This window comes from Lepidochelys olivacea, assembly GCF_965140295.1.
Source record: "Lepidochelys olivacea isolate rLepOli2 genome assembly, chromosome: 19".
Taxonomy (NCBI): Eukaryota; Metazoa; Chordata; order Testudines; family Cheloniidae; genus Lepidochelys; species Lepidochelys olivacea.
Window position 1 is genome coordinate 6,648,530 of NC_140429.1, and position 27,130 is coordinate 6,675,659.

Below are 27,130 nucleotides of genomic sequence, written 5' to 3' on the forward strand. Positions count from 1 at the left end.
GCCAGACCCTTCTCTGCTCCCTCCAGCCAAGCCAGCCGGGAAGCCAATAGAAGATAGCCTCCCAGTAAGACCTGAGCAGGGCTGGAAAGATGCAGCGGCCCCTCTTGCCTCCCCCAGACACGCACCTAGCACTCCCTCTTAGTCACCCCCCCATGCAAGCCACCCCTGTAAACCTCCCCCCCCTTTGCAAACGCTGCGGGGCGTGTGTGTAAATGGCGGATCTGCCCCCTTTTGCCTCCCCCAGCCCCAGCGTGCTCCCCATTGCACTGGGGGGGGGGGAGGAAGCGCAGCTCCCGCCTGTCCCCACCCCGCGCCGGCCATTGGGCGGGGATTTAAAGGCCCGACACGCCCCTGGCTTTTGCGCGCTTATTAGCCGGCGCTGGGGGCGGGGAGGCGTCTAGTGAGACTGAGTCTGTCCGGCTGCAGGGCGCGGAGCTGGCTGCCGAGCCCCGGCTGGGACCCCGCTGGGCGGCTGGGGGAGGACGCCGAGCTGATCTCCCGGCTTTGGGGGCGCGTCTCCCTCGCTCCTCGGATTTGTCGCTTTGCTTTTTGCCCAGCCAGGACTTTTTGCCCAGAAGTTTGGGGCAAGCGGGGAGTGGCTCTGCCCGCCCGCCCCCACTCGCCCCGTCTCAGGATTTGAGGCGCTTAAACGGTCTTCTCTGATTGCCTGCCTCAGTTGCCCTCCAGCCGCCATGGGAAGCCAGGGCTCCAAGGCCGCCAAAGGAGACGTGATGGCTCAGAAACCGGCCGAGCGTGCGGCGGTGTCTCCCTCCAAATCAAACGGCCAGGTGGGTGTCTCTGTCCGGCTCGGGGAAGGGGGAGTTAAAAGGATCTTTGCTTTGTTCCCTCCCCCCCCGTATAAGTCGGGGGGGGGCTCCCCGTGGGGGAGGTTTAAGCCCCCTGGAATCGCTAGGGATGGGCTACTGGAAAGTCTTCGCCCCTTCTCCCCCCCCGCCCCGGATTTGGGGAGGGGCCCCTCCCGCTCTGCGGAGGCGAATCAGGCGATGTCCCCCCCGCCTTCTCTGCTTGGAAAGCAGGGCTCCTGGTCTGCCCCTGCGACTGAGCCCCCCCTCGAAACCCGCCTTTCTGGGGGGGTCGTGCCCCAAACATGGGGGAAGGCGGGGTGCGGACCCCCCCTGCAAATCTCCATTTAACCCCACCCCCCATGGCATTTTACTGCCATAATCTCCCCGCCGCCTGCCCGGGGTCCGGCTGGAGACCGCGGCGTGGGCTGCCTTTGTTTGGCGCTCAAGCCCCGGCAAACCCCTGGGCAGCCCCGAGTGCGTGGAGGAAAAACAAAGGAAGGATCCGGGTCCAGCGCGCGGGGGCGGGGCAGGGCGATGGCCGCATTCCAGGGCGAGCCCCGGCGAGCTCCCGCGGGCGGCTCGGGGTGTCGGGTTTGGAGGGGCGAGACCTCCTCGTGCTTTTTCTCAGCGTCTCCAGTTAAAGGGAGTGTGTGTGTGGGGGGGCCCGGCGGCTGCGTTCCTCTGCCCCCACCCCAAATAAATCCGTGGCCGAAGCCCCAGGGGGTCACACGGGTCCCAGGGGGGCGTTCACTAGGGCGCATTCTGGAGCCGGGCAAGGGGGCAGAAGCCGCGGGGAGGGACCTTTGCAATTCGAATCACTGCGGGTTTTTCTTCCCTGGGCGCTGAGACCCCCCCCTCCACCCCCGTGTCGCCTTATCGGGGGGGGAGGCGGGGCTGGCTCCCCCCAGGGCGGGGCAGGGTGACTGTGGAATGGAAAGCCGCCATGGGGCAAGGGTGGTGGTGTAAATCACGGCTCAGCCCCCCCCCCCCTTGCTTGCACCGTGCAACAATGCCTCCAGCAGCAGCCGGCTCCCCGCCCCTGCCCGGGCTCTGGCGGTGGAGCGCCGGCGCCGGCTGGTGGCGGCGGAGGAGCGGCTCCTCTTAGGCGAAGCCCCCGCCGCGCGTATTGGGGGCATGGCTCACCTGCGCTGGCAACGCACCAGCTGGGACCGAGCTTCTGCCGGGCTCTCCAGCGCTGCTAATGGCCGGCCACGGCCGCTCCATCAGGCTATGGGGTTTTCCAGTTAGAGGGTTGTGACTGCACTCCCCACAGCACAGGCCTCCCTGTCTGCCAGTTGTGCCTCCTTCCCCCCACACCATGCCTGGTCAGCAATAGACCCCCCTGGACTGCAGCAGGAGCCCAGGCTCGTTTGCCTGAACTCTGTGGGAAAAGAACTTAGCTCCAGCCTTATGCATTAGCCACTGGGAAATACTTCCACTCCTCTCCCTGCTCTCTGGCAGGGGAGACTGATGAGCTGGCTAGTCAGCATATCATGGGGCATGCTCCTGACCTGACCTGATCAGGAAGCAAGAATTGGGTTTTACAGCCAACACGAACTCATCTCTGGAAGGTGAAAACCCATTTTAATCCTACTAGCTAAAGTCGCTGGGGGAAGTGGTGGTATTCTGGATCTCAGGGTCTATCTAATATGTTATGGTTCTCTCTTCCGTTAGGAGAACGGCCATGTGAAGATAAATGGGGATGTCTCACCCAAGGCTGATGGAGAAGCCCCACCACTGAATGGCAATGGATCTGCTGAGCCAGTCCAAGATGAGGCCAAGGCAGAGTCTGGCAGTGGTGATGCCATTGAGCCAGCCCCAGCTGCTGAAGGTGGGGAGGCCAAGCCTGATGGCGCTGCAGCCTGCAAGGAGACCCCCAAGAAGAAGAAGAAGTTCTCTTTCAAGAAGTCCTTCAAGCTGAGTGGGATCTCCTTCAGGAAGAACAAGAAAGAGGCTGGGGATTCTGCTGTGTCCTCTCCCACAGATGACCAGGCCAAAGCAGAAGCCAAAGGAGAGGAGAACCCTACCTGCTCCACTAATGAAACTGAGCAGACCAGTACAACACAAGAAGGGAAAGCTGAGGAGAAAGCTGCTGCAGTGGACAGCAGCCCATCTGCTCCTGCTGCTGAGGGGCAGCAGGAAGCAGAGCCTAAAAGGGAAGATGCAGAAGCAGGGGAAGCCAAGGAGAAAGAGGAGCAGGAGCAGCAGCTGGGAGAAAGCCAGGAGGCTACAGCTCAGCCAGAGGAGTCCTCAAAACCTGTGGAGTCTGAGGCCAGTACAACACCTGCAGCAACTCTACAGAAGGAAGAGTAGAGCCCACCTGACATTGTCATAAATTAAAGACTTTTTGTGCCATCCTCTTCATCCCATAACACTGACTTGCTGCCTTGCCCACACACCTGTATGGTCAAAGTAGAACTGATACCTAAAATTAAAATGCCTGAATTATTTGTCCCTCCCCCTCCATGCAGCTCACCTTTAGAAAACTGGTCTGGATTCCCACCACCACAACTTGGGACTAGTTTGCCTGAATCCTTTAAAACTGGAGGAAGACGATCCTGGACATAACTGGAATCTAGTCAGGCTCCATCTATTACACCAAACTCTGGGCTCCCTGCTGACCTACTGTCTCTTTTCCACTAATCCTCCATGCAGCTTTCAAAGTCCAATAAGCCACTGACTGTTCAATGGATTCTTTTTCTTGGTTTAAATTCTTCGTTCTGACTTCATTTAAAGTATTTGGGGCTTTTTATAGAAACCAACAGTTTAAAAGCTAATCTGGTTAGTTTTTTTTATAATGTCTTACTATTGGCTTAAAACCATAAAGCTTGTAAGTCCGCTGTGCTTAATTTTACTTCTAAGGGGTAACTTTTCTGGGGTGGGGGAGGGAGAGTACAAGCTGTATAATGTGAAGTTTTTTCTTCTGTAAATAATTTTTAATGGCCAAAACATTTGATTTGCAATTTTCTAACTCTAAAAAAAAAAAAAAAAAGAATTTTCTGGGTTTCCTTGTAACATTTGAAAGGAATAAATGGTAACCCCTTTCTGGGTATACTTGTTGACTTTGTCTGGGATATGGATGCTGGCGGTTGCTTATTTAGCCTAATGGGTGCACTTAATCACTTTATTCCTAACTGTAGTAGCACTCAGTTGACTTCAGCACATCAAAAGCTGGACAAGCTACACCCTGTTCTGCAGGGTCTGTCCCATTTTGCCCCATTTTGTGTTTAACTTTCTTGCATGTTGTGTGAGCCTGACTCTGCTCCCTACATGGAATCCTTTACTTGGATGGCCTCTACACCTTATTGATCATCTTTAAACTCCAGTCTGAGGTGCACACCACATTAGAGTTAGCTTCAGGTAATAAGCTAATTCTAACAGACCACCTGGCTTGATAGACAGCCTGTAATGACTTCACTGGGGATGTGACATGCATGGCTGATCACCTGGGAGAGGGGGAGTGCTTGGTAATTTAATCTAGAGCCATTGAGGTAGGGAGTAAATATTTTAGTCAGAATTCAAGCACAGATTAGGTGGCTTGTCCAAACTCACCTAGGAGCCTGTAGTTCAGCTGGAAACTGAATAAGTGAAGTCTTCTCCATTCCCTTAACAAGGGGCCAGGCTTCTTCTGTAAGACACCAGTGGACAGGAGCAATAATGACATGACATGGTTACACCTTTTAAAGGCTCACTTTACAGGATTATACTGGGGCTGTAGTCTGTACCTATCCTCATTCTGGGGTCCTTTTAAATAAACTTTGAGATATGTCTTGTCTGAGGTCTCCCAGTCAATGACAATGCACTGGGGAAATGTGTACTCATAGGCCTCTCCTGCTAAAGGGGGATTCTTGCCTGTAATAACTTGATTCTACTATAGCATCGATGTATGGCAAAGTACTTTACACCATTAACTATTCTATGGTAGAGCATTCACCATCAGTGCTATGAGGCTAAATGTGACCAATCTTGTAACTAGGTTCTAGCTCAAGTCACAGTATGCCAAGGGGGATGCTCCCAAATTGAGGCTCATCTCCACTGCATGAGATCAGGTTATGAAACTGGTACCTTCAGCACAGCTGTTGTCTACACTGTCTGGCAGAATTAAAGCTGTCACATACTGCAGGTCCATGGAAATGGGCACAGCTGCACTTATCTAGTAGGGATCATTCTACAACATATGCTCTTACACATGCAACAGTATGAATTGCTCTAGGGTTAACTGCCCCAGTACTGAATAGCTGTGTGGCAGCCATTTTGAGTACTTGTAAAAAGAAAAGGAGTACTTGGGGCACCTTAGAGCCTAACCAATTTCTTTCAGCATGAGCTTTCATGAGCTACAGCTCACTTCATCAGATGCATACCGTGGAAACTGCAGCAGACTTTATATACACACAGAGAATATGAAACAATACCTCCTCCCACCCCACTGTCCTGCTGGTAATAGCTTATCTAAAGTGATCATCAGGTTGGGCCATTTCCAGCACAAATCCACAAATACATTATGGGTTGTAGTCACTTGCATCCCTTGGAAATGGAGAGATGCCCACATCCTGCTTCAAATTACAGAAGTTCAAGAACCACTGGGATAAATGAAAGAAAGGTAAGAAGATTAATTATGACCCATTATCACTAGTAGGCTTGCCAGTGGAAGAGGTTGCTCCCCATGCAGGGAAATGCTAGTTTATGAACCTGTGTAAGGTGCAGAAAAATCTGACAAAATAGCAAGTAGGAGTCCTGGAATTGAATCAAGCACAATAACCCACTCATCTCATTTGTTTCTAGTGTTCAGTTGAACTACAGCAAAACATTCCTAGACCTGACACCATTTTTTCCTCTTCCAATTATAGCAGGAGTCAACTGCCTCCTAATTAAGTAGCAGATTGAAGATAATCAACTTCAGGAAGGACAAACAACGAGAGAGACTTGACCTACTAAGTTCTCCAGTGGAAATCCAAACCAAGGTGCACACCCCGGTTGCAATGAGGATAGTGCAGCATGAGAACAGCAAAAAGAAATGCCTCTCTAGTGCTCAGCGTAAAATGTAAGGCAGGGGGATACCATGGCAAACAGACCAAGCCATTCATCAAAGGGGCATCTGGAGAATTAAGATACCTTAAACATTTTTTTTTTAAAGTTGAAAGGAAGGTAAGGCCCTTACAGAGGCCTGTAAATGAAATGAGCAAAAGTAAGCATCAGTAAATTCAGTCCTGCTATAAATACATTGGCTTCAAAAGATGAATACAGGTCAGTTTTCTTACCAATAGGAGTAGAGGACACACTAAGCAATCACCCAAAGCCTCTAATTTCAATGGCTACGTTTTTCAACGGTGATCTATGCTATTTTGTGATCAACAAAACAAGTAGACCCCCTCCCTCCCTTGACCACAAAGAGTAACAATTCACACCACCTTAGAAATGTCATTTTTATTACAAAGATTTTCAAAATTCAAAATAAAAAGCATCTTTTAAAAAACCACAATATATTTCCCCCCCCCAGACACACAGATACAGTGATCTCTCTCACTTCACAAAAATGTAAAAAAGCAGGAGGAGCCGCAGTCAGCTTCAAGAGACTAGACATGGTGGAAAAGAAGAGTACTTAAAAAAATAAAACATTTAAAAATAAACCTAAGTTAGCAGCATTACTGGAGTTGAACCCATCAGCAGCGCTCAGTGGGAGGTACAGATATGCTAGTGGACAGAGGTATCCCCCTGAGAAAACAGCAAGTGAAAGCTGCCTGCAGAACTTCTGGGAGGCTGGAGCTCAGTGAAGTATTTCACAGAAAGCTCATCCAATGATTAGTCATGAGAAGTGAGATGCAAGGTAAAGGCCAGTTCTGATCTCAAGCGACAGTTAGGGACTGCTGCTGTTCCATTACGAAGACAGCAGCTTAAGTTGCAGGTTCAAAGGGTTCCCCACAGTTACTGGCCTGGACAACAAGGAGAAAGGTCCTATCCAAAAACATTTGTGCTTCACATCAGATGAGAATTTTCAGCAAGTGCCAAATTGACAAGCGGTTTCAGCCAGGCTCTTTGCAGTCTGGTCTTTAGCTGACTTGGGATTTCTGTAGTGGTTTCAGTCTAGGACCTAGATCAGCACTCAGAATGCATATTATGTGATCACGGGTAGCTGAATGGGGAAAAAGCAGGAGGACAATGGGCAGTAATGCATTTCCCCCCCACATAGGGATTTTGGTATATGAAGAAAAATATTCCTTTGAGCCCTTCTCTCTTGTATGAGATGTATAATGCTGCCACACTAACTTCACTTAAAAGGATCCACTTTAGAAAGTTTTATTTAAAAACACCAGCTACCTGGTAGTTTTCATTTTGTGCTATACAGATCTATACCTTAGAGCAGGGCACCTTGGGCTGATACACCAGGGAACTTTACATATTTACTTTCAAACTGCCTCAACTCCTTCCACAAATCCACTGCATATAGCCAACTGTATTCAAGAACTGCACTATTTGACCCTGAGAACTGGCATCAGCTTGCAGTTACTTACTATGGTGTAATTGGACCAAAGACCATAGGAGCAGTTTCTCTCACAGGCATAAGGTGGGAACTCAAAGTTCTCCCACAAAGTTTCATGGCCATATTTCCACCTGACCTGAAAGTCAGACACTATTTCTACTTTAAAAACAAAATTAAAAAAATCCGTATTCTCCAAGGGGTTATTTCAAAGAGAAGGTAGAGGGGAGGAAAATGATTTAAAAAAAAAAAAAAACACACCAAAGAGGCAGTGGAAGGCAAGAGTGAAACTTCCCTGTCACTAATTCTGAGTAGTGCAGGTCTGTCTACTCAGAATCCTCCCCATCTGCTCTCCACGGAATGCAGCAAGGAATAATTTACAGTTCTTAAGTCATTTATATATTTATATAGAAATATATACAGAAACATATAAAATATAAATCCTGTGGAATGGGAGGCTACCAGAGAAGCAAACTTATAACTATGTAATGAAAGGTATTGTCCAGCTGCAGTCATCCTAGGCCGATTTAGTCTCTTCCTTTACCCTGTAGAGCCAAGAGTGGAGAGCGTGGGTTAAGCAACTGACAAGGAAGAATTAAATTGTGATCAAGTGTAGCAAAATAGTGGAGTAGCATGTTAAAGACTTTACCCTTAGGTCCTGTCCTAACAAATGCACTAACATCTGCCCTTATCTTCCACACAATGCAACATATTTTTAAGCACTTCTCTAGCACCTTTCATCCAAGGACCTCAAAGTGCTTTACCAAAAGAGGGCCTTGGGTATTATCTATAATTTACAGATGGAGAAACTCAGATACAGGCACCTACAGGGAGCACCTAGAAAACCATCCTGCTCAACTTGCAGGCACCTAAGTCACATTGCATCCTAAAGTGGGGAGGGGAACATCCATAAGGCAGAAGTAGGTCTCACCCTTTGGGTTCTGCTTTCTCCTCTTTGGCTTTTTCCTCTTCTTTCTCATCTAGAAAAGAAAAACCCCAAATAGCAAAGAGGCAGAGAAATAGCAAACACTCACCAGCCCCACCTGGCAGAATCAGACACCAGTCAGGGAGGTCCGATTACATTAGAAATCACTGGTGAGGCAGTCATTTTCAAAGTTACCTTAGAAAAGCGAACAGATAATGCCAGCTACTCTGCATGTGTGGGGCAGAGTTTGGAAACCGGGGAACCCTTCAGGTATCCACATTTGAAGCCATAGTCTGGTGCAGCAACCTGTTTTGAGCCACTTGTGGCACCCTGAAGCTCTGTTTTCTATTGTCCTCCAATCAGAGTCATAAATCTTCACAGTAAGTACAGCAGTTGTCCCAGCAACAACAACAGACCAGACCAGCAGAGACTCAGACAGCTTGTGTTTGAGGTCAACTAAGCTGCAGAATGTTTTTGGGTGGCAGTGACAAAAGATTTTTGCAAATCTGGCAACAGGCTGGATTATACCAGATCTCAGGGAGCCCGCAATGATACAGCTCAGGTTGTAGCCTTTATGTAGTTGTTCTGAGGAGTCCCCTAACAGTCACATCATTCTAAGCGTGTTACATGCGTATTTATCTTTGGAACAGGTTAGAACGGTCAGTGGCTCAGGCTGCATTTGCTGACATGTGGCCTGTGGTTTGTTAAAGATAGATTAGCCACTGATTCACAGCTCTACACTCACTCTACCAATGAAGAGAACTGTCGCCAATGCCTTGTTGATGAAATAGAGACACTCGGAGGGCCCCACTGCGGCAAGCCAGTGCAAAGGTAATTAGGCAAGTGGCTAGACACTATGGTATTCTGAAGGAGTTTGGGGTTACGAAGCCCATAACCCCAAGGAACCAGACAACTCAGATGTTTATTCCTCCCCTTCCCAAAATACCTAAAGCCTCACACTGAAGCTTTAGCAGAGGGATGATCATTATTAGGCCAGTTGGAGCAGAACGATGAGGGCAATAGCACAGAAGTATCAGACATTGTCTCAAAGCCCAAGGAATACTTTGGTTTTCCATCTTAGTGGTAATTGTTGGGATGGTGACACAAGGACAGAATTTAACAGTTGTCAGACCAGAGCTGACCTTGGTAAACCCACCTAAAACCAGAATCTGAGAGTAGAGTCTTTTTCGCCTTGGAAAAGAAGAAAATTCCCCAGCCTGGGTGAAATTAGAGCACTCATGGAGAGTACACAAGTCAGTCAGTGCTTAAAATGCGAGGGTGGGGACGGTTAGAAGAGGTCACAAACCTGGCAACATTTGTTGTCGTTTGTTTTAATTAAGCCAGGTTGCACTTTAAGCACTGTCTTATCAAAGCAGCTGCCCCAGGTTATGAGACCCCCCACACCAACACGCTCTTTCCAGATGCGTTAAGCACTGTGGTCAGTCCCATGTGTCACTGGGGTGTTTCTACTAAACTCCTGTTCTCTATTAGCCTGCCATGCAACCCGGGTTTAAAATTTGGCAGCTCCTTCAAGGTTCCCATTGATAGTGGAGTGGTTCAAACGTCATCTCTCTCACTCCCACATATCAATTGTCAGCAATCTAGAAGATGAACCGCAGAAACGTTAACTTCTGCAACAGACACAGCTTTATTCATCCCTCACATTACGGAGTCCTGCATATAGGACCGGCTCTTGGGAGCAGTCCGACATACTGCTAGTTCCAGTTTTACACCTACCTTTCTTCTCCTCCTCCTCCTTATCATCTTCTGCTTTTACACGCTTTGACTTCTTAAAATTGGCAACATTTTTGCGACCACCTTCCCCTTCATCTTCAGAGTCTGAGAATTCTTCATCACAGGCTATTCTCTTGTCAGCAGAGCGCACTGAGAGCAAAGAGGGAGAAGCTACCTCAGTCACACTGGAGTCTTTTTCCCAGGGGTCCGTAAGGCAGTAAACATATTTAGGAAGGTACATGTGCACACATGGAATGCTCTACAGTGCCAAGAAACTTTACTACTGTGCAGAAATACAACAATCCTACTGGAGTCACAGCTTAGCCAACTACCTGCAGCAGCCAAGGTCAGTTTCGGAGATCTCTCAGTGTAACACGTATATGCGCCTTGGATTAAGTTTACAGCAGGATGTCTAGAGCTGCCAGCACAAACAGGTTAACTAACTTCACACTGGGAAAACCTGACTCCAGACCCAAAGGGCATAAGACAGTCTGGATATAAGCTAGTGTTTTCACAACTAATGGGCGACTTTTGCTAGAACAGCGGGAGCCTGTCTTCTGGCAGCATAAACGGATGTTACAACTTCCAGTGTTTTGTCAGTCATTTCCCCCCAGGAGGCTTTGGCAATCGTTCGAGCTCTAATATTAAAATGTAGATTCTTTTGTTAAGGAAGTTATCTAGCAATAGCACTGCGTCACCAACGGAAGGTTCAGCAGCTCCGTGATCACGCAAGGCAACCTATGCCCACAGCCGGGCACCTACTTGAAATGCGTTTGTCAGGATCCTCTTCATCTTCATCTCCGCTGTCCTCCTGCACAGCATCCTCAGGAATTGGCTGCATCTGGACACCAGGGGCATGAGGGAGCATGCGTAGATTCTCAAATAGCCGCTGCCTACAACCAGCAAAAAAACAAACAAACCAAAAACCCCACACGCTGGTGATCTAAAAAGCATCATCAGAAACAAGCCCCCAGTGTAAGGGACCAATCTCACTAGGAGTAACAGACAACACTTACTTAATCTTCTCAAGATACTCATTGGTGTTCTGGTTGGTCATGTTCGAAGGACTGATGTGGAGCTTAAAGTCTGGTCCAAAGTATTCAAAATAGTCATTATATGGAAGCTCTGCACAAAGATTAGAACACAGAATAACCTTGATTGGTTACAGGTCTGGTATCGAAATAGCAAATATCACATGAGCTTCAATGTGCTATGAGAATAAATGGAACATTTCCTTTTGGGGGTGACTGGAGCTCTCCTGGGATGCTCAGAAAAACATAACTTTGTGACAGTGGGGCCAAAGACTATTCACTGCTTTAACCCCATGGTGCCCACAACAGGCCTTTTAGTTTCAATGAGATGGCAGGACACCCCAACCATTGTGTGGTGTAGGGGAAAAACGGTTTCTCAGGAGGTACTAGAGGACTAGAACACCCCACATATGCAGCGGCAGCTCAGAGAACTCAAACGCAATAAAAGTCAGCAGCTAGTGAAGTGTCCAGGGTACTTCACAGGTCTCCTACACCTACTCAGAGCAATTTAATTTCCCCCAAGCTCTATTACTAGACACCCATCCTCTCAATACAACACACGATAGCCTTACCATTTGGAATTTCCGTGTCCAAAGCCACAGCAGTCTCATAAGTCCAGCATCTAGCCACGTTGCGGATTGTGTAGCCACCCCCTCCTAGCATCAGCATAGGCAAGTTAAAACTCTTTACGAACTCCACACACTTGGCATGACCTGCAGCACAGGGAACAGGAGAAAGTTCACAGCCTCACTAGGTAACTGGACAGTAAGCTTTTCAACACAGTGATTACATCAACCACACAGGTGCCACCACAGATACTGTATTTTACATGTCTGAGCTTTCCTCAAGGCCACCCCCCTGGTTTGACTGCTTTGCTAGAAGCAGTGTGCTCTTACCTTTGATGGTCAGATTAAAACAGCCTAATCTGTCCCCTGACAGAGAATCCGATCCACACTGTAAGGCAACTGCACTAGGCTGGAACGTCTCCATCACTTTAGATATCACCTGGACAAGAAATCCGTTGTTACACACTCCCGTGGGACGATGCCATAGCAACACAATGAAATCCATGTCAGCAGCTGACATGGAGATATTCCCTGATGCCTCAATGGCTGTTGCCTCCCTCCCGTATTGGTGACATTGAAGCTCTCACAGGTAAGAATCTGCAAGTGACTGGCTGTAATTGTCAAGTAGAAATAAACACTAGGGAATCTTACAGCACAGGATTGCAGCTCCCCTCATCAGAGCGTCACTAGAAAAAGACAAAGCAGCATACCAGACTCACTCAGAAAAAGGCTTACCGGCTTAAATATCGCCTCATAGGATTCATCGTCAATTCCATCCCGGAGAGGATAGTTGACAGCATAATACTTGCCTTTGCCTGCACCAATATCCTATTAGAGTGAGACAGGAAAGACCACAGGGTCACCAGAGAACAAACACCAACATACACGTGCCAACGTAGAAAAGGAAAGTCTGGGATTCCACCAGGTTTATCAGAATCCAAGCCAAGGCACTTGGGGACAAATTCAGTCTTGGCATAAATGAGAACGATTCCAGTGACTTCAACAGAGGATTAGCCGTGGAGTAAGTGGGTACATTTGGCCTTTGCATTCAACTAATCAATCTAGACATAACGTAGCTAACGGAGAGTAATGCGAGGTTAGAGTCAAGATAGAGAGTAAAACAGCACCTTGGAATTCTACTGAAACAACAGCCCTTGCCTCAGCATCTAGTCAAACATTCAACTGAGTCAAACTGGAGTCACAAGGTCTATGTAACTTGGGCCTCATTGAGAAGGTCATTAAAAAGTCCAAACAGGTGGGCTTTGTATTGCCCCCAGTTACAAGCCAATAGCAGATTTAAAGGAAACAGGTTCCACAAGCAAGGATGCTCTACTGAGAATACTTTACTGCTTGCCCGAGAAAGTTCAATCCCAGGAACAGACATGAAGAGCATCTTGCTGTGATATGATACATGGGAAGGAACAATCCCTAGTGACATCTACTGTCTCACTCTGGGCCTGTGAGTTCTCAGTTGCACATTCTGCTAGTAAAAACTGTGCATCGTGCAGATCCAGTAGCGCTGCAGAAAAGCCAGATTTTATTCTTTCCTGCATCAAGGACAGGGGAAAACTGGCCATCAAGATTCCTGTTCCAGACTCCACACTGTTGGCAATGACGTACAGAGCCAAATGTGAATCAGGCCACGGTCCGATACCAGCCTGAGCCTGCAGTATTGACAGAGGAATCTTGGAAGAGTCTAGTTTTGATTTTTAAAAACAATTAAATATCTTCTATCTACAGAGCACACCACCACACCAAAGCATTTGAGAAAAAAAAATCATTTCACTCACTGCTGCAGCGTGGCCGCTTGTAGGATCAAATGTGGCAGCTAGCTACAAGTACATATCACCGCATAACTTAGGACAGGCAGTGACAACACTACACCCACCTAAAACTCAAGGGGGAATTTAGGTCAGAACGCCATTACCCTAACTGGCATCAGACCATGACCCTAGGGTTAACATCCCTACCTCTTGAGAAGAGCACGGCATTGTCAATGACCATAAGCAGGCAGGACCCCAGTTGTCTCTCATTTGAGACACAGCACCTCCAGATAACCATTTCCCAGCACGGGCCATTAGGCTCAGCACCAACTCAGAGGGAGGAATGCCACCATCAGTATCACTTCCGCAGCACAAGGTGCTCCTTTGTCGGTCTCCCATTCAAGTACTGGCATGACCAGACCATGTATAACTTGTGAGATCAAAGCAATAGGGCCACCAGGGGAACATGGAAGTCAGTCTGCCAATAAATATGGCCCACCAAGATGTTCAGAGTCCCACACTATGAAGCTGTAGAGTAACTGACATCTGATGTCTGGGCATTGTTACTATATAAGACTAAGCACCCGCTCAGAGAACAAAAGTTAACTGTCACACACATTTCCCATTAAACAAAGGCTGCTATTTTGAGAGAGTCCATCTAAACCAGTGAACACAGAAACAGCGTTTTAGTGAAATTAGTTGGACAGTGAATAGATGGAACAAATCAAATTCTAGGGGAAGTTTCTACTAAGCCTCCATTCTCACCCGCAGATCCCCTGTTCCTGGGAAGTATTCTCCGTACTTATGAAAGGATGCAGTCATGACACGGTCTGTGGTGTAAAAGGCTTCCTCCACGCCATCTCCATGGTGAATATCAATGTCAATATACAGCACCCTCTGGTGGTACCTAGAATCAGAAGGGAGTCAAAATGCTGCATTTCTTCAGAATGGAAACGGTCTTCACCAGCAGAGTAAATGGGAGGAGAGCAAAGACTGTGGTGCTAACCCCCAGGCTGTATGGTTACCAACTTGCTGTCTCTCTCTCTTGGAGTCTCTAAGCAAAACCGATGCAGAGCACGGACATTTGCCTTGAACTGGTCGGCAGCAGAACAGAATCACCAAGGAAACCGAAGTGGCTCTTGCTGCAGCACCTGATCAATTCAGTTTACACAAACTCAACCCGTGACTTGCACATTTTACCTCCAAGCCTCCTACTTGGAGCTGCCTCATGACAAAAGCTGCCAGGATGGTAACAATCACGACACATTACAGGAGTGCCACTTTTGTGCGCCAAGGAAGAAGCACCAAAGAGTGATCACGCAATGCCTCCAGGCCTTTCATCTACTGCATCATACCATAAGTACAGCAACCCCTGCTGAAGAGAGGGCACTGCATCCAAAAAAGATGTCTGATTAAGCCCTCCCAAGAAAAGACACAGCTAACAAGGTAACAAAAAAGAGCAAATTGGGAAGAAAGTGGTAAGGACTCAAAATGCATCAGAACAGACAAACCAAATGGATAAGAAGTACTGCACATACTTTAATAGCTCCAAGATGGCTAACACAATGTCGTTGACATAACAGAAGCCAGAAGCCTCCGATTTCTTGGCGTGGTGAAGGCCTCCTGCCCAATTCACAGCAATATCTGTCTGTTGCTTGTTCAGCTTCACAGCGCTGGCTGCAGGGAGAAGAATTGCAGAACGTTAGCATGAAAGACAGAATGAAGCCCTAACACACAGAGGCCGCCTGCCCTGTGGGGTCACGTGTGTCATTCCATATGCCTGTGTGTGTATAACAATACAAATATCAAAGATTTAAACACTGGATTTCTCATACAAACCGGTAAGGCAGAAGACTCTCAGCTAAGGGGGGACACTACACTGATCTCTCTTCTACAGAGATACTACAGTAATGTAAACCAATTAAGCATCTATTTTTGCAGTACAGTCTTGGTCCCGTTTCACACCAGTAGTTCAGAACATAAATGGGGAGCCTGGTTTGAAAACAGGTCCACAGCCCGCTAGCTCTTGCTAGCTTGAGTCACAGTTAAAGTACAGTTTAGTTTTATTTATCAGTTTCCTAAAGATAAACCTTTCATGGATAGCTTTATCTCACACACACAGTTAGCTTTGTTTAGTCCTTTGTATAGATAACTAGGCAAAGGGATCCCCCACAAACCTTACAGCTTGCACACAATTCTACTATGTGGTTCCGTTTGGTTCAGATGGTTCCATGGTGTAATGGTTAGCACTCTGGACTCTGAATCCAGTAATCTGAGTTCAAATCTCAGTGGAATCTAGAATTTTTTGCCAGAAGCTGGGAATGGGCAACAGAGGATGGATCACTTGGTGATTACCTGTTCTGTTCATTCCTTCAGGGGCACCTGGCATTGACCACTATACAAAGACAGGATACTGGGCTAGATGGACCTTTGGTCTGACCCAGTATGGCCGTTCTTATGTTCACAGACTTCAGTGCAACTTTGCATGGGTCTAAGGGTCAACACAGATGAATCCTTTTGTAGGGTCAGAGCCTTAGTGATAAGAGACTGGAATAGCTACTTCAGATGTATCTGTCAGCTGGACAAGCATATGTTTATCTTTTTAGTTTTTGAGTGTAGTCAGACTTTATATTTCAGAAAATAAGGATATCTATCAGTCTGTAGTAAGCCTCAAAGCTTTTAAGCATGTGCACAGTAAAAGTCTCTCAATGCTGCATTACTCTATGGCAAAAACTCACTAATAAGGATGCCATTTTATTTTAAATGATACAGATTTTAGAGAGTTTATTGAAATCTTCCTGCTTTTGTTTTTCCTTCTTATCAAAAAAAGAGACCAGTGGATTTCATTTTGTAAAACAAAACACCTGCTCTGAGGCTGAGGTTACACAGCCCTGGAACAAGTTTTTATAAAAAGCAAGATATCTTTAAATAAACCAAGGTTTCAACAACAAAGATAGCTAGCTTTATTGAAACAAAGTCATTCACGAGGCTTTCATTCCATACACAGGTTTCAGAGTAGCAGCCGTGTTAGTCTGTATTCGCAAAGAGAAAAGGAGTACTTGTGGCACCTTAGAGACTAACCAATTTATTTGAGCATAAGCTTTCGTGAGCATCCGATGAAGTGAGCTGTAGCTCACGAAAGCTTATGCTCAAATAAATTGGTTAGTCTCTAAGGTGCCACAAGTACTCCTTTTCTTATTCCATACGCAGAAATTCCTCAACATGACCACTTAAGTGATCTTTGGATGAGAGAATATGGCTCATATTGAAGAGCCAGACCTTACATATAGTCATAAAGCATTCTCAACCACCGACCAATCTCATTCCAATGCATCGGGACTTGAGAATGATCACAACATGTCAGCCCAGTTATTTTAAGGAATCTAGAAACGTCTCTAACATCACATTTCTTTTCTGACAGAGCGACATTATGGACATTCTCCTAAAAAGAGAAAGCATCTAGGATTCTTGTGCTTACCAACAGAGCCTCCTGCAGACAGCTGACAAAATTCAAACAACCCATCAAACACCGGGCAATCTTCCCCAACATTGACTTGAAAAAGAAAGAAAATGTTTGCATGACAAGCCTGCATACAAGAGGCAAAGTTTATGATGTAAATCTAACTTAAGGTCATAAACAGACTCAGTAGAGCATCAAATATCTTAGCCTTGTTTATGTAATTTACATGTATATAATAAATAAAATGTTCAGTGAGAAGTAGACACTCATCCCTTCACTAAAGACGTCATTGTATCAGTCATCAGTTGTTGCAACCTTCCCTTCAGTCTTTGCTCAGCCCACTGCCATCACTGTGACAGCTTGCAGGAAAGGACAGAACCTGCACTTAAGGTTGTAAAAGCTCTCTGTTGGTACAGAGAGATGCTATAAGTGCAAGTCCACCGCTGCTCTTTGAGAGACACTAAAGAATGAAACCAGCATTTCACATGCACTGTGGATCTACACAAGAGTTGCACCACCTAGTGGAATAAACTATAATAAAACCCAATTGTCAGTCAATTGTGTTAGAAAGTGAGTCGTGACACTATTAATTTAAAAATCACATGTTGCAAACAGGTCTCCTTCAGTGTTACTAACATCACCTTAGATTATCAAGACTGAACATTTCAAAAGTTCAGTTTGATTCTCATGAGGTATGCTGTTCATTTACTTTGCGCATTTCATATCTTGGATTAAAAAAAAAAAAACACCAATTTGTCTTCTAGGTTCTCAAACCTGAAGCATGTTTGGGTTGGAAACACTGCAGGGAAACCATTTATTTCCATATAATTTTTTCTATTAGAAATGTTTACATGATTTTTTAAAAGTTTCATTGGGCCTATGTTTTGCAAAACCTGTTTTTACAAAAATCCGTATGGTGTAACAAAATTGAGCAGAACTTTTCCCTTTGTACTTAGAGGCAGGACCAGTCAAGCCTGAATCTTCCCAGCATGAGAAATGCTGCCTTCATTCAATTCCTCGCCTCCAAAAAGGCTAGCGAAAAATCATGTTTGGAGACCGAACAGATGAATGAGAAAGTTTAAGTAGTTTCCAGATTTAAATGGAACTCATTTCTTATGGACTGTACAAATCAAGAAAGTCCAAATTAAGTGTTCCAATTTGTACAACTGTTCCAGTGGGGTATGGTAAGTAGCAGTGGTTGAATAGTTCCCTCATCAGAGATGTGTGGGAATCTATTCCCAGCAAGTGGGGAGGTCTGTTATCAGTTGCTGCAGAATGTAAGCTTCCCATTGCAACAAATTAAATTTCTAGCCCTTATGGCTGCAGTATAATCTTCTTGAGTCTTCAGACAGAGTGTATCGATGGACTGAGATTAGAGAGACCGTTTAGCATCATTGCTACCATTCAGAACCTTGTGGGCTGCAGCAAAAAGGACAATATTTGACAGTGTGACTCTGCTTCTGCTTGGCAAAGATATGACCCTCTGTATAAGCAGAAGCAAATGGTGGAGTTATTCATTCATATGGAGACCTTTTCTCGCAAAGCCCTTCAAAGCAGCCAGGAGATCAAGCCTTTTACAGCAATATGTGGCTCTGGACGGGGAAGAGAAAAAGTTCTCTCTCATTTCCAACAGCTAGAGCAGGGTCAAGAGCTTCATATGTATGATAAGCCCACTAGTCAGAGCCCAATATAATACTACCTAGCTCTTATATGGTACTTTTCCTCAAAAGACCTCAGAGCACTTTACAAAGGGGGTCAGTATCATTATCTCCATTGTATAGATGGGAAAACTGAGGCACAGAGTGGCAAAGTGACTTGCCCAAGGTCACCCAGCAAACCACTGGCAGAGCCAGGAATAGAACACAGGTGTCCCAGTCCAGTGCCCTACCCATTAGGCCATTCTGCCACTCTTATCAAAGATGCGAGTCCCCAGGATAGCACCCCTATGGAAATCCCAGCACCCACTCCTTTCTCAACAGCTAAGAACAGAAAGGAGACTAGGCTCTTCACCAGGGACTGGCCTTGTACTTGGGTGGTGGGGCCCCATCACCTCCATCTTTAATCTCTATTTCTGGCTCATAGGATTAGTCCTCTGACTAGGTGGTGGTGGACATATTTTGCAAGCCCTGTTAAGGAGGGGACATTGGACTGAATTGTGAATTGGCTTTTGTCTCACCTCCATATGTACTGAAAAATTTTCACATTTAATTTCCTTAAAGTAAAACCCTTCCTTGGAAGTACAGTACAGAAAATGCCAAGCTGACCAGAGGAAGACCAGTGTGGGGGTTTATGAACCATTCCAGTCTCAGCGGTAAGCAGTTAGGTTTGTGTAAATATGTACTTTAGTATGTTAAGGCATATTATTTACCCCAGGAAGTACTTTGGTACACATTACACATATTACTCATTCCTTTAGTCGTTGCACTCATGTGCCTAAATACTGTGTGCATTTTGGCTCACAATAGTTTAAAACTACATATAATTCACCCTCTAGACCATAAATCTTTCAAGAGAGTTAACAGGGGATTACATACACACTTCATAAAAATAAGCCCCATGGGCCAACAATTCTACAGATTTCAGGAATGAAGAGAGTGCACACAACCAATATAGTGTTTTAGGGAACTCCTAGCAATTGTATTTGTCCAAATCAGCCAGAAACTATAGTTCATTACCTATTAATTGTTGAAAAATGTTAGCACAGAGCTGCAGAAAGTCTGAAAAGGTATTTAAGATTTCTATAACATGAAAGCTGCAAAAGATTTTTCCACATGGAGGGTGGTGGGAAATCTATGCATCTGAGGATATTCTAAGGCCAGAAAGAACTTTAGTCATTTAGTCCAACATCCTGCATAATACAGATGAAGTTGCCTGTCAGGTACGACATCAGAACGGAAACTAACACCACTTTCAGCACAGAGGGCCTGGTCCTGAAAGCTCTCAGTGCACAGAACTTCAGCTGAAGTCCATTTGAATTCAGGGCTTGCAGGATCTAAATCTTGGTCAGAACAGAACAGATTGTGAAGCTGGAATTTAAGCAGCCAGATTTCTTGATGCTGACTGATAAATATCACAGAATATTTTATACTCGTAAGGAATGAATTCTCAGATCTCTAGAAATAGCCCCAAAAGGAACACAGTTACCAACAACATATCCCCTATTGCAATAGGAAATAGTGACACTGGTGTTCCCAGATCATGAAAATATTACACAGATCTCTGCATATCTACCATACAACAGTACTCCTGCTTCAAAAAAACAACCCATCCTCCCAATATCTGGGAAAGGTGGTCCCCAGAACGTCCCCATTATTAACAACTCCAGAATCTTATGTTACAAGTTGCTTATGCAGAATACCTATTGTACAGGTATGTCCACGCTGTTCCATTTATAAGCTAGAAAAGAAGATGAAAGCTTCCACCAACCTCAAGATCAAAGGTGTTAGGGACAGAACCACAATGGAGGAAAACAGTGTAGAAGTCTGACAAAAAATAATAATCTAATTGGTTAGGTGAACATGGAAAAAAAAAAGAAAAAAAAAAAGAAGTTTCATAAGATTCTCCCTCCTCTTTTGACAATGAGCTCAAAGAGCTAACCAGGGTTCTCAGGACTAAAGTAATTCAGGTTAGAAGCTGCAACACCATACGCATAGCTTACATCTCTGCATCTGCTTGCTGTACTCAGACATGTTATCAGGGCGAATAGATCTCAGAAATTTAATATAGTCATCACTATGATACTTGGTCATTTCTTCCGCATTTGCTTTGTGGGGGCGCTGCAAGGAGAGAACAAAACAAGGTTTATTTGACATATATTCCTTCTCCCTCTCTAATGCCTGCCTCCAATCCCAAATTTACTCTCAAGAATAGCAGCAGCTAAAGCCAGTGCTATTAAAGCAAAAATAAATCTACTTTCGAAGGGGAAGAGGAATGTTATGATAGGAGACTGGAGCTTTTTACTATATGCCTAGGCATAGGAAATAGTCAAGGTACAGGGAGAAAAACATTTCCCATTTTTATATATAGATTACCTGATCTTTGGAACAAAACAAGGAACACCCCGCTAAACACAGGAGTGGTGGAAGTCTTAAATTCAACAATCTCTTTAAATTAACTTCACCTGGACGTTGGTCATTCCCCAGGAATATTTTCCAACTGTTTTTCCTCCATCTTGCTTCTCCAGAAGTTCCCAATAAAACACATGAGAGTCTGCAAGACCCTGTTCCATTGCAATACAGTGACAGCATGGGAAGCGGGTCAAGCCCCCTCCATACAAGCTTCCTACTTCTCTCTCCATGTCTGGGCCTATACTTACATAGATCTCCATTTTTCTGTAAAGACCGTAGTTCAGCAGTAGGTTGTGGGTCATTCGGATCCTGTGGGGTTTCATTGGATGGCCCTGGCCATAATAGTAGTTTCCAACATCCCCTGAGAGTGATAAGCATTTGGTTATAGTGGAAAAGAACGTTTTCTCCTCTGAGCAACATCACTGCAGAGGAAGATGACAGGAGTCACCTCTAGTTAAGTCCCATCTGACCTTTATTTTGTCATTTTCTCTTTTCTACAGCAATATGTATGCTTGTCATGTTTCCCCCCTCCCCAGATTTATACCAACTCTATCAGAGTCTCATGGAAGACTGGATAATTGAGGTCTTGGAAAACCAAGGAAGTTTTCAGTGCAGTTAACAGATGTTGGGGAACATGACACTGTTGCAAATCACTGAGGTTTGGTTAATCAAGTTTGTACCATACATGGAAAGATCCCACCATGTACAAAAGCTAAAATGAAAAGGCTGCAGCTTCTGTGGGACAAGAACAGCACTGACAGGCATTACACATAACTGTCCCTTAGTGCCATCATCTCCCAAAATTAGAAACCTTCTAGAGTCACCTCCATATGGTTAGGGTCAATTTTCACTGCTGTATTTAATGAAGGTACACGTTTCCTTGAGAAACTACTGTATAGCCTAAGTTTTGGTCTGGAGCCAGGAACTCTCAAGTTCTAACGCCAGCTCAGACAATGTCTTGTCTAATAGCCTCAGACAAATCACTTGGACTCTCTGACTTGGCTTCCTCATCTGTAAAATGGCAATAATGTTTCCTAACTCGCAGGGGCAGCTGTGTGTGTGTGTTGTGATGCTAAGACAGTTAAGGCTTGCAATGCACTTTGAAGATAAACGAAATCCTAGTATTTTATGGCCCCAATTATTTTAATTCATCCGTCCTTACCAGCCTGTGCATCCAGGCCTATCCTATCGGTAACTCACACTCAACATTGACACACACACACAAAAAAAAGTTAACTAGTTTCACAACCTCAAACCATCCTAGGAGGTGAGAGCGCCAACCTCGCCTGGCAGGTGACTCAGTTGAGAGTACATAATGTTTTGTCATAGATCTCAACATTCACGAGTAATTTGCACTGCTCCCGCAGCCAGCAGAGACTGAAACCTTTTCTAAAACCACAGTTTCCACTGGTGGAATTTAACTCTGCTTGAAAGTGGGGTAGCCTGCAGCTTTCCTGGTCTACAACAGAACTCTGTACTGGTGCAGCAATACCAATGCTGAAAATTAGGTTAATTCCAAGCATTAACAAGGCCTGAAAGAACCACAGAGGAAGCCGAAGAGCCTAGCTAGGTAATCATCTGGCAGCCAGCACCTTCTGAATACCGAACTAACAACAGCCCAGGAGAGAATGGTCACTTGTCTTCTACCCTCCAATGAAATGCAGTGGGCAACTCACAAGTGATTTGAACTGAGCAGTCTATATGGAGGTTTATTTTGCTAAACAAAGTTATTTACCGGCTCTCTTTTTATAAGCAGTGGGGATATCTTTGCAGCCTCTAGAATATGTCTACACGGCAAAAAAGGCATGTTCTTAATTTGGGTTAGCTAAATTAGGTTAAAATACCAGTGAAGACATGGCATCTGTGCTTTTAAGTTGGGTTAAGGGCTCAAATTAAAGCCTACGGGGAGCCTGGGGCTGAATTTGAGCTAACCTGAGTTGCCGTACATTCACTGTTCTTTTAACCCAAACTACCTAACTCAGATTAAACTAAATTAAGAGCACCCCCACTTTTTTTTTTTTTTTTTGGCGCTGTGTAGACATACCCAAAGATGCTATTACAAGCTGGACTCTACCAGCATCCTAGTCTATGTATATACCGATAAAAAAAAAAGTTTTATCATCACTAACAGGCATCACCTATCCCGCTGTAAGAACACATTGGGAGACAAAGCACTATAGTTTTACTGTTAGATCAAGCATAGGCAGGCGGTGGGGGAGCGAGAGTTCTGACCTTGCAGCTACCTTGTGATAAAAACTACAAGTGCCCACTTCAGATTTTACAGCAATAAAACTAACGCATGTTAGTTATCCGCTGTAAAAAAAAAAAAAAACCAAAACAAACACCACCTTTCTGTCCATGACTACAAAGCCCTAGTTTATCACTGATGACCCATGCATGAGTACAAGTGTGAAAATTGTGCATCTCCAGACCCAAGGGGCACTGTGGACCCTCAGACAGAGCTTTCATTCGCCATCTGACAGTCACGGACGTAGGTACGGCATTCCCACAACTATCACCACCAGAGACCAGTATTTCCCGGAACTCTGAAGGATGCATCCAAAACCTCAGGGCATTAATGTGGCACTAACAGGTCACAAATACTTTGATTTTACGTCTAATGTGCACAGATCAGCTGTGGATATTAGAAGGATGAAAGTCAGACTTGCAATATCACGGCAACTGGCCTAATCTAAGGTCCCAATCCAGCAACAAGTTTTGCAGGGGTCAACCCACATCTAGCACTGTGCGCATGCAGGGGTAGATCTCATATTGGAACAAGGGCCTAATGTTGCAAGTTACTGTACTGAAGAGATAAAAGTCCCTGATATATAGCTGATGGAGCAGAGCACTTAAATAAACCATACTAAAATGCCTAAATGATCACTAAAAGCACCTTCTAACCCCACAATAAAACGTCTAATAGTTATTTTGCCACAAGGATTAAAAATATTATGATAAACATTATGATTACACAACATCTTTCATGAAGGAAGATCACAACCTGCAAGAGATCATTTCATCCATCACTGAAACACACACCCTGCTGGCAAGGAACACAGCAGCAAGTGTGGAACGGCAAACAGCAGTTATGTGACTGTAATTTCCCCCACTGAACTACAGGGGAAGAAAGGGAGGCAGAGCAGAATTACCCAGGTTGCAATTTGGGCAGGGCACCAGGGGCTAACACCCAACATTTGGGGAAGTGTCATGGAATAATTCAATAAACACAAAGCATCACCCCCCCATACCCAGTACCTACACTCACAATCCAGCCAAGCATATGCCTGGTGTTAAGCAATACCCCTGGCTACAGAGCCTCCCCAACTAAAACCAAGCAGCTGTTCTGAAGAGAGACAGAAAGAAAAAGGTCTGATTGATATTACCACTATAGATCCGAAAAAGTTTTCAAAAGCATCAAGGAACAGCCCCCTTCGCTAGCGCCGCCTCCCCCACAGGCCCTTCCCCAGCACCCCATCTGGACTTCCTCCCCCGCAGGTCCTTCCCCAGTGCCCAGCCATCCTCATCCTCACACCCCCACCTCTTCCCCCCCCCACAGGCCCTTCCCCACCTCTTCCTCAACCCCCCCTTCCCGGCAGGCCCTTTCCCAGCCCCCCCTCCTCCTCACCCCCGCTCCGCCAGCTCCCCTCCAGCCCCCCCTCCTCCTCCCCCCCCCCTCCGCCGGCTCCCCTCCTCCTCCTCCTCCCCCCCCCTCCGCCGGCTCCCCTCCTCCTCCTCCTCCTCCCCCCCCCTCCGCCGGCTCCCCTCCTCCTCCTCCTCCTCCCCCCCCCCCGCCGGCTCCCCTCCTCCTCCTCCCCCCCCCTCCTCCTCCTCCTCCCCCCCCCTCCGCCTCCCCTCCTCCCCCCCCCTCCGCCTCCCCTCCTCCTCCCCCCCCCTCCGCCAGCTCCCCTCCTCCTCCTCCTCCTCCCCCCCCCTCCGCCGGCTCCCCCCCTCCTCCTCCTCCTCCTCCCCCCCCCTCCGCCGGCTCCCCCCCTCCTCCTCCTCCTCCTCCCCCCCCTCCGCCGGCTCCCCCCCTCCTCCTCCTCCTCCCCCCCTCCTCCGCCGGCTCCCCCCCTCCTCCTCCTCCTCCCCCCCTCCTCCGCCGGCTCCCCCCCTCCTCCTCCTCCTCCCCCCCTCCTCCGCCGGCTCCCCCCCCCCTCCTCCTCCTCCCCCCCCCTCCTCCTCCTCCCCCCCCCTCCGCAGGCTCCCCCCCTCCTCCTCCTCCCCCCCCCTCCGCCGGCTCCCCCCCCCTCCGCCGGCTCCCCCCCTCCTCCTCCTCCTCCCCCCCCCTCCGCCGGCTCCCCCCCTCCTCCTCCTCCCCCCCCCCTCCGCCGGCTCCCCCCCTCCTCCTCCTCCTCCCCCCCCCCTCCGCCGGCTCCCCTCCTCCTCCTCCTCCTCCCCCCCCCCTCCGCCGGCTCCCCTCCTCCTCCTCCTCCTCCCCCCCCCTCCGCCGGCTCCCCTCCTCCTCCTCCTCCTCCCCCCCCCTCCGCCGGCTCCCCTCCTCCTCCTCCTCCTCCCCCCCCCTCCGCCGGCTCCCCTCCTCCTCCTCCCCCCCCTCCGCCAGCTCCCCTCCTCCTCCTCCTCCTCCCCCCCCTCCGCCGGCTCCCCTCCTCCTCCTCCTCCTCCCCCCCCTCCGCCGGCTCCCCTCCTCCTCCTCCTCCCCCCCCCTCCGCCGGCTCCCCTCCTCCTCCTCCTCAACCCCCCTCCAGCCCCCCGTCCTCCTCCTCACCCCCCCTCCAGCCCCCTCCCCTCCCCTCCTCACCCCCCACCCCCTCCCCTCCCCTCCTCACCCCCCACCCCCTCTCCTCCTCCTCCCCTCCCCTCCTCCTCCTCCTCACCCCCCCTCCGCCGGCTCCCCTCCTCCTCCTCTTCCTCACCCCCCCTCCGCCGGCTCCCCTCCTCCTCCTCACCCCCCCTCCAGCCCCCCGTCCTCCTCCTCACCCCCCCACCCCCTCTCCCCCCCTCCGCTGGCTCCCTTCCAGCCCCCCCCGGCTCGGCTCCCCCCTAGACCCCCCCTCCAGCTCGGCTCCCCTCTCGCCCCCTCTCCCCTCCTCCAGCTCCCCTCCCCTCCTCACCCCCCCCCTCCGCCGGCTCCCCTCCAGCCCCCCGTCCTCCTCCTCTTCCTCACCCCCCCTCCGCGGGCCCCCCTCCTCTTCCCTCCCCCCACAGGCCCTTCCCCAGCGCCCCCTGTCTCCCCCCCGCCCAAAGTCTCCTGCTTTCGCTTCACCGCCCCCCAGCGAGGACCGGCCCGGGGCTCTCACCGTCATAGTAGTAACAGACTTTCCGCTTGGTCCCCTGTGTCAGCGCCATTTTCCTGCCTCCCGACCGCACCAAACCCTCCCGCAGCGCAACCGAACGCGCCCCGAGGGCCAAGCACCCCGCGAGCAGGTCCTCCCGCCCCCGCGGGGCAGCAGACCTATCGGGGAGTGGCTTGGACCCACTTCCCTCGGAGAAGCCAATGAGAAGTCAGATAGGGCGGGGCGGTAGGATTAGCAGGGTAGGTAGAGCGCAAGTGTTCCTGGACTGTACCATTCCCAGAGAAGGGAGAAAAAAGGAGGAACGGGTTGGCAGGACTGTACCACTTCCGAAGAATGGGGCTATGTTCAGACAGGAGTTTACCATTCCGGGGGGGGGGGGAGGTAAGGGGAAAGTACCATTCCTCAGAGAATGGGGGGGAAATCACACAGGCATGTGCTATTCCCAGGAGAGGACTCGGGGCTGACGGGGCTGAACCATTCTCACAGAAGAGGTGATCTGGGCAGCTTAGGGCTAAACCACTTGACACTTGCTGCCACGACATCACGTGCCACATGGCTGTCCCCACAGTGCCATTGGATCCCTCGCTAGTGCCGGCCCGCAGTGCGCTGCCCAGAGTGTGGACGCGCCCGCGGGCCTGGCTGGAGCCCGGTGGGGCAGGGCTACCATGGGATGGGGGGGGGGTAGCAGTAGTCCCAGAATGCACTGGGGCCACCATGCCTACAGGGGAACTGGCTGGGTGGGGGGGCACGATGTGTCTGCCCCAGACTGGGGCTTTTTGTCTTACATAGAGCGACTGTACCTCTCCTTCCCCGCTCCCGAAAAAGAGTGTCCTGATTTTTCACCCTTCATGGTCCATTCCTACCACATCCATTTTTGTAAATTTCACAGTCATGGCATTTTAAAAATCTTGAATGGCATGGTTCCAGACATTTAAATCTTAAATTTCCCGGTGTTGTAACAAAGCATGAATATATACTTTAAAACAGCAAAGTATAAACGTGTAAAGCCCTTGTGTCAGCTTTCCTCAAACTGGGGGTCTCAACC

At 48.0% G+C, this 27,130-nt stretch overlaps 2 protein-coding genes across 2 annotated transcripts; one reads left to right on the top strand and one right to left on the bottom strand.

The window, feature by feature from the left end:
* Positions 1–387: 387 nt before the first annotated feature.
* Positions 388–3,868, top strand: MARCKSL1 (MARCKS like 1). The gene is made up of 2 exons (XM_084609613.1): positions 388–788; positions 2,481–3,868. Exons 1-2 carry the CDS (start codon positions 693–695, stop codon positions 3,117–3,119), a joined length of 735 nt encoding a protein of 244 aa, XP_084465739.1. The 5' UTR covers positions 388–692; the 3' UTR covers positions 3,120–3,868.
* Positions 3,869–6,215: 2,347 nt separating this feature from the next.
* Positions 6,216–26,237, bottom strand: HDAC1 (histone deacetylase 1). The gene is made up of 14 exons (XM_084609699.1): positions 26,089–26,237; positions 21,076–21,188; positions 20,419–20,536; positions 16,779–16,853; positions 14,839–14,977; positions 14,066–14,207; positions 12,273–12,365; positions 11,868–11,976; positions 11,544–11,684; positions 10,957–11,065; positions 10,703–10,833; positions 9,944–10,090; positions 8,213–8,261; positions 6,216–7,826 (listed from the first exon to the last, which is right to left on the bottom strand). Exons 1-14 carry the CDS (start codon positions 26,135–26,137, stop codon positions 7,799–7,801), a joined length of 1,443 nt encoding a protein of 480 aa, XP_084465825.1. The 5' UTR covers positions 26,138–26,237; the 3' UTR covers positions 6,216–7,798.
* Between the last annotated feature and the right edge of the window lie 893 nt (positions 26,238–27,130).